The sequence below is a fragment of the Monodon monoceros genome, unplaced genomic scaffold, assembly GCF_005190385.1.
Source record: "Monodon monoceros isolate NGI ecotype Baffin Bay Population unplaced genomic scaffold, NGI_Narwhal_1 Super_Scaffold_3, whole genome shotgun sequence".
NCBI classification, from domain to species: domain Eukaryota; kingdom Metazoa; phylum Chordata; class Mammalia; order Artiodactyla; family Monodontidae; genus Monodon; species Monodon monoceros.
This window is the reverse complement of record NW_021703780.1, coordinates 3258030-3264599: the sequence shown is the minus strand read 5'-3', so window position 1 is coordinate 3264599 and position 6570 is coordinate 3258030. Positions and strand designations below refer to the sequence as shown.

At 46.5% G+C, this 6570-nt stretch overlaps 1 protein-coding gene across 1 annotated transcript in view; it reads left to right on the top strand.

Annotated features, from left to right (window-relative positions):
* The first annotated feature begins 5810 nt into the window (after window positions 1-5810).
* LOC114907072 (solute carrier family 22 member 23-like) overlaps window positions 5811-6570 on the top strand; it is a 2497-nt gene continuing 1737 nt past the window's right edge. The window contains exon 1 of the mRNA XM_029242222.1: window positions 5811-6056. Within this exon, the coding sequence (XP_029098055.1) occupies window positions 5811-6056 (246 nt within the window). The remainder of the gene's footprint in view (window positions 6057-6570) is intronic.

Here is a 6570-nt window from a genome sequence, read left to right as displayed (position 1 = left end):
GGGAGGGTCCTGACTGCAGGAGCCTCTGTCCCCCTGGAGTTGGGGTGCGTCACCCCCCTCCGTGTGGCTGTGCTCACCCACCTGGAAGCTCTCTGAACCCCACACTAGTGGGATTTTACCTACAGAGGCTTCCTCACGTGGGCATAATGGGTCATTAACTCCACTTCCGGCCCCTTTTCCCTCTCTAGAGAAACACGGAGGGTGGCTGGACATTCCAAGCTTCTCATCATGGCTCGGTGTTTCTGAAGACCCAGAGTCACCTCATTAGAACAAAAGGCACTCCTATCACCCAGGAAATTACCAGGGTTTCAGGACCTCTGTGTCAGGAATGGGGGTCAAAGACCAAATATTAGAACAAGAGATGCTCCTCATGTTCTCATCACTTAGGAAATTACAAGGGTTTTCGGAGTCCTGTGTCAGGAACCAGGGGCAGAGACCCATAGATATATTTCTTATTATTTCACAAAGAGTATCGTCAAATTTTATTCTATAAATACCATAATTAAATCATAAGATGGAAATGCCATGAGGTCCCTAAACCTTCACAAACGTGTGATTCTCCCTGCACCTCGGTGCCTTCCTTCCTGCTGTTCCTTCGGCTGTTCCCTCTTCTCTTTCTGGCAAAATCCTATCTATCACCCCACTCTTTATCCATTCCAAAAATATTTACTGAGTGCCAGGCCCTGTGACAGGCAGGGGGGCTCCTGAGGCATATAAATCAGGGCTCTGTCCTTTAGGGACATACACTAGAAAATGGAGTTTTACTTGAATGCCCTTAGATTTATATTCCCAGCATTCTCTGGTTGATGGAGACACTCTTGTCAGAGGCCATTAACCTGGAGGCTACGGCCGTTCTGTTCTGTTCGCTAAAAGTGGTTGCTTATTCCACACACGTGAATTTTGCAGCCTCCCTGAAGGCTTTACGTTAACTTTAAAGAAATGGAATCTTTGAAGAGGTTAACAAGGCCGCAGGAAAAAACACTGAAAAATTAAAGGAAAACTTGGATCTAAGTGCATTTCTGGGTCAATGATCAAAACTTGGTAAAAGATGGAAATGTAAACTAGAATGAAACAGGAGAATTTGAGCAGTTAATCGTCATGACCCTCAGACTGGGCTCAAGGCTCACCCTCCACGCCGCCGGCCTTTCGGGCAGACAGGAGACTGGACCACAGCAGGCAGGTTTAGTGCTGTTGACGTCTTTAACATTTTGGAGTAGTTTAAAAAATCACTTACTAAAACAAGCTTTTTATTAAAATTTATTTTTCTTTGTTTTTGTTTTTCTTCTGCTCCCCCATCGACTTTGAGTTCGGAACCATGAAATCTTTACTTGATTAAAAATATCATCACAAATTGTAAATCAACTCTACGTCAATAAAATTTTTAAAAATGTATCGCAAAGATGGAACCTATTCAGAGGGAAATTACTGATTTAGAGCTTAAAATGAAATCGTGTTTGGAAAGAGTGTTAAATCACCTTTTTTAAAAAACTAAAAATTTTATTTTAGAATATTTTTAGGCTTATAGAAAAAGATTACAAGGATAGTACAGAGAGCTTCCATATACCCTACGCCTAATGTCCCCGTTATTAACATCTGACATTAGTCTGGTATATTTGTCACAACGAGTGAGCCAATACTGATACATTTTTATTCATTAAAGTCTATAGTTCACTCGGATTTTCTTAGTGTTGACAGATGTCCTTTTTCTCTTCCAGAATCCCATCCCACTTGATCTTCACGTCTCCTTGGGCTCCTCTGGGCTGTGACGGTTTCTCACACTTGCCTTGCTTTTGATGAGCTGGGCAGTTTTCAGTTCTGGTCAGGTATTTTGTAGAACTTCTCAGCTGGGATTCGCCTGGTGTTTTCCTCCTGGTTAGAGTGGGGCTATGGGTTTGGGGGAGGAAGACCCCAGAGGTAAAGGCCCTCCTCATCACACCAGGTCAAGGCTACATGCTCTCAAGATGACTTGTCCCTGTCGATGTTGTCCTCTTTGGAAGGAAACACTGTAGGCAGCCCACACTTCATGAGTGTTGAGTTAATGCTCCACCTTCTCAAGGGTCATGTACCTACACACAGTATCTACAGTTCTTCCACGGGGGAGACTTTTCCCTTCTTCCCCATTTCTTTCGTTCTTTATTCAATCATTTGTTTATATCAATATGGATCTGGGGATAGTTCTTTCATACTTTGGGTTATTAACCAACACGACTTTATTTTGTTGCTCAAATCAGGAGCTTATCCCTTTGACACAGCCACACGGTTGTCATGTTAATTTCTCCTGCACAGCGAAGTGACTCTTGCACACACACACACGCACATACATATTCTTTTTCATCTTCTTTTCCGTTATGGTTATCACAGGATATTGACTATAGTTCCCTGTGCTCTGCAGTAGGACCTTGTTGTTTATCCATCTTATATGTACTAGTCTGCATCTGCTAATCACAAACTCCCATTCCTTCCCTCCCCATCCCCTCCCTCTTGGCCACCACAAGTCTGTTCTCTATATCTGTGAGTCTGTTTTTGCTTCATAGATATGTTGATTTGTATCATGTTTTAGATTCTACATATAAATGATATCACAATGAACATTCTTAACGACGATAAGGCAAACGTGACATCTGTGATTTTTAGCAAACAAAAGCCAACCTCCAATTCTAGATTGATTTGTTATACTGACTGTTTTTAAACTCAATAAGAGTTCAAAATTAAATTTTAACCAAGCTTTTAATTCGGCCCTATCAATCACATTTACAATTGAATAGCTTTTTGCATAGAACTCTTATCTTCACTTTGTTAATTCTTTTCACTTGGTCTTTTGATCAGGAAGAATGAATTGGCTTGTACTCCACAAGTAGTTTTTCTCAAGATATTACCTGTAGTTCTTTTTTTTTTTTTTTTTTTGGATAGATTTTGTGACATTTTTATTACTTCTTCAACAGAACAAAAATAGCTTTTGCATTTTCATTTATGATAGGTTTTGTAAATGTCAAATTCCTTGTTAGTCAAAGTTAACATTCCAAAAGTCAAAGAATGATGTAAATAATGTTCAAGTGTACACAAGTAGAGTTTGAAGTAATTTCATATCACTTTCTCCCATCCTCCGAAAATCAAGATAACCTACTTTTCAAATAGCTAACTGAAAGAAAGAAATCAAACTGCAGTAAAAAAAAAAAAAAAAAGGACGTGATATTTTTAAATATATCTATCCATATTTCAAGTATAAAGAAGAAACATGAGCATACAGGTAAAAAAACCAATGTGAAATCCATTTGCTATGATTGCTTTGTACATTTTAAGTTAATTAACCATGACACCAATTCCTTGAAACTAACTCTTACAGAATTATGGAGGATTTAAAATTAGATTTCTGTCAACTTTAGAAGTAAGCTAAATATCTTTTTTCCTCCTGCTATCTCCAAGGAAATAAAATTGTTCAAGTGCATCGGTGATTTGGTTGTATCTTTTATTTCTTCTTGTTACTTTCTCAATTTTAAGAAAATTACAAACAGACAGATTATTTAACATGCTTTCAGAGGAAGAGAAATGGAGATCAGTGAGTTCGGGATACTAACATAAATTTAGGGTCACAGTCTCAGATGTTCTCCGGGGCCAGACAACTGACGTGTACTCACATCCCTGTGTGCCCAGCAGAAACAAGGCGAGCTGGAGAACTCCTGTCCTTCCATTGCCCTCCAAGGAAACATGGCATGACAAGGGCCAGGGCTTCTGCGATGTACTTAAAAAAAGTTCAATCTCCCGATTTTCAAATGTTGGCAATTATTTTTCTGGAAGCATCGTGTGCAGTCTGTGAGCTGCTTTTGGCCTACAAACCGTCCATCTACAGACTGATAACTGCCCACAAGAACTTCACATTGGGAGCTGATCCACCAACCACAATAACTTCCACTAAGACATAGAATTGTCAAGATCATTTGAATTCTCCTGCTGGCTGATCTGAGCACTATATTTGAGAGACTAAACAAACATGAAAAGGTTGCTTGGTGACTTAAGAAGCAAAGTAAACAGAGATGGAGGATCCCAACAGATTATATGACTCGGTGATAGTAACTGGATATACTCATTTATTCAGCAAATACATATTGCCTTGCGTGTGTCAGGCACTAGAAATACAGCTGAGTACAGGAGCAGTCTAGAGGTAGGAGGCAGTAGATAAATAAGTAAACAAGAAAACTAGCACTTGGTGAAAACTACAGTGCAGGAAAGTAGACTAGGTAATGTGATAGCAGGTGCCTGAGTGGCTGCTGTATAGGAGCCAGTGAACCCGGCAGCCATCAGAGTTTCCAATTCTTTCTCTTCGCTCTTTTGGTTCTAGGTCCCTCTGTGAGGTCACTTTTTGTGGTCTGTCTTAATAAATTATAGACCAGCTTAATTGCTACCTTTTAATCTTCCTGACTAGATTTGGGGGGCATATTGATCCAAGAGGGATTTAGGGAAACCCCTAATCTAATCAGCAATTTAATTACAATGCCTGGGTCAGCGCTGTAGCTGACTAATCGCAAACACCTTATGTGGCTTCCTTTTAGCTTGAATTTTAAAGGGAACCATTTCGAGTGTGTCCCCAAGTCTTCGGAATGTACCATTTGAGGATTTTTATCACCTTTTTGAGACAAGAACTAGTAACAGCTTGGCAATGAAACTCCCCCGCCCCCCCCCGCCCCAGCGCTAGGGCTTCTCCCACCTAAAAATGCATATTGACAAATATCTTTTAAAACTCTTTCCTATGATTTTTTCGCTGGTTTTTTGCTTGCTTTGTTGAGGTTTTGTTGGTGTTGCTCCCCCTGCCTTTTGAAACGGAGAAATCCTGGAGTGCAAAGTCAGAAGATCTGGTTCCAAGCCAGAAGTTTGGCTCTGCTGCGGGCAACGCCCTAACCCTATAGCTTCATCTTGAAGACCCACCTCTTGGGGGTCCCATGAGGACTGAGTGAGCGTGTGTATCAGAAAGCCAACCCTGCAAAGTTCAATCTTTACTGAAATACTGAACACTAACAAGTGCTTAGTGTTAAAATACGTGCAGGTTTTGGAACCCATCTCTCGGAGGTTTGGTGTTTCCTTTGCCCCTGCATATCTAATCTCCCCTTCTCAGCCACACCAGAGTCCACGACCTCCCCCGCCCCCAAGGCCCGGTGCGCTAGAAGGCGTTTAAAGAAATCTCTCTCTGGTGTGCAAGTATTTTAAATTGTAAGTACGTGTTGACCGTAACAAAAAAGAACTGCAGGTTAAAAATGTAAGCAAATAATGGAAATGCAGGAGTACGTTCAGTATATGCAGCTTAGACTGTATTCTTTTGGAAAGCAAAAGCATTTCTCCCACTTCCCCCCCCCCCCAAACAAGGCTGGAAATGGATTGCTCTATCAGAGACACCCATTAATAAACTTCTCAGAACGTCAAGGGTCCTATCACTGGGCACGCCTGGTGAAGGGGCCCGCCGGCCCGGGCGTAGTAGGAAACACGCGAACGCGGCCGGTTGCCGCAGGGCGGTGTTGTTCTCACGGCGCTGCCCAACGCGGTCTGCGCGGGACTGCGGGAGAGGAGGGGGGTCCGGCCTCCGCGTGTGCGCCTGTGCCCTCCGCCGGAGACCGGAATGCATCTTGGGGAGGGGGTTGGGAACACCAGCACCGTTCACGATCATGTACATATAACTCGGTGTTGGCAATATATCCTTCCGGCCTCGTGCTTACATAGCATTCCTTTAGGAGTGGGACGAGAAATGGCGATTTGGGAGTGGGTGCTGCGGACGGTCGCGTGTGACCCGACGCTGCGGGTCACACACGACCTGAAATTGGCAAATGCGCCCCCTCGACTCGAAAATCAACCGTGTCAGCACCTCGAAACAGCGCAAGAGGGTTGCTCCCGAACGCTGGCGACCCTTGGCCTCGGGACCTGGCGTGGGGTGCGGGCAGCTGGTGGCGGGCACTTGGGAAGAGAACAGAGGTCACCGAGAGCCGGCACCGCGGGAGCCGAGCCTGAGGACCACCCGGTCACCCGCTCAGCGCGCGCCGCCCCCTCCGGGCCGCCAGCCTCACGAGCCCGCAGTCGTGGCGCCTCCTCCTCTCCCTGCCGGAGGCGGAGCGGAGCCTGGCGGGGATCCTCGCGCCCCGCGGCCGGCATCCCGTGTCCCCGCCCCTCCCCGGCTGCTGCGGCGGTGGCGGCGGCGGCGCGGCGGGCCGGAGGGGGCGCTCGCGCGCAGGAGCCGGCGCAGCAGGTGCCGCGTTACCTCCACCGCGCGGGGGGAGAGGGGGCGGGCCGGGACGCGGGAGGCGGAGGGAGGCCGCGGAGCCGAGCCGGGGAGCGCGGCCGGCGCGGCAGGCTGGCATCGAGCTCGCGGCTTCCGGGAGGCGCTGGGGTCGGATAAATACATCCCGGGTGCGCGGGGAGCGCGGAGCCGACCGCGCCGTGCTCCGCAGGGCTCCCGCCGGCCGACACAGGCACAGGCACAGGCGCGGCGCCGCTCCTCCTCCTCCTCCTCGCGCGTCGGGCGCGGAGCCGCGGAGAGCGGCGGGCTCGGCCGCCGGCGCCCGGGCCTCTGAGCCGATGAGCGGCGGCGGC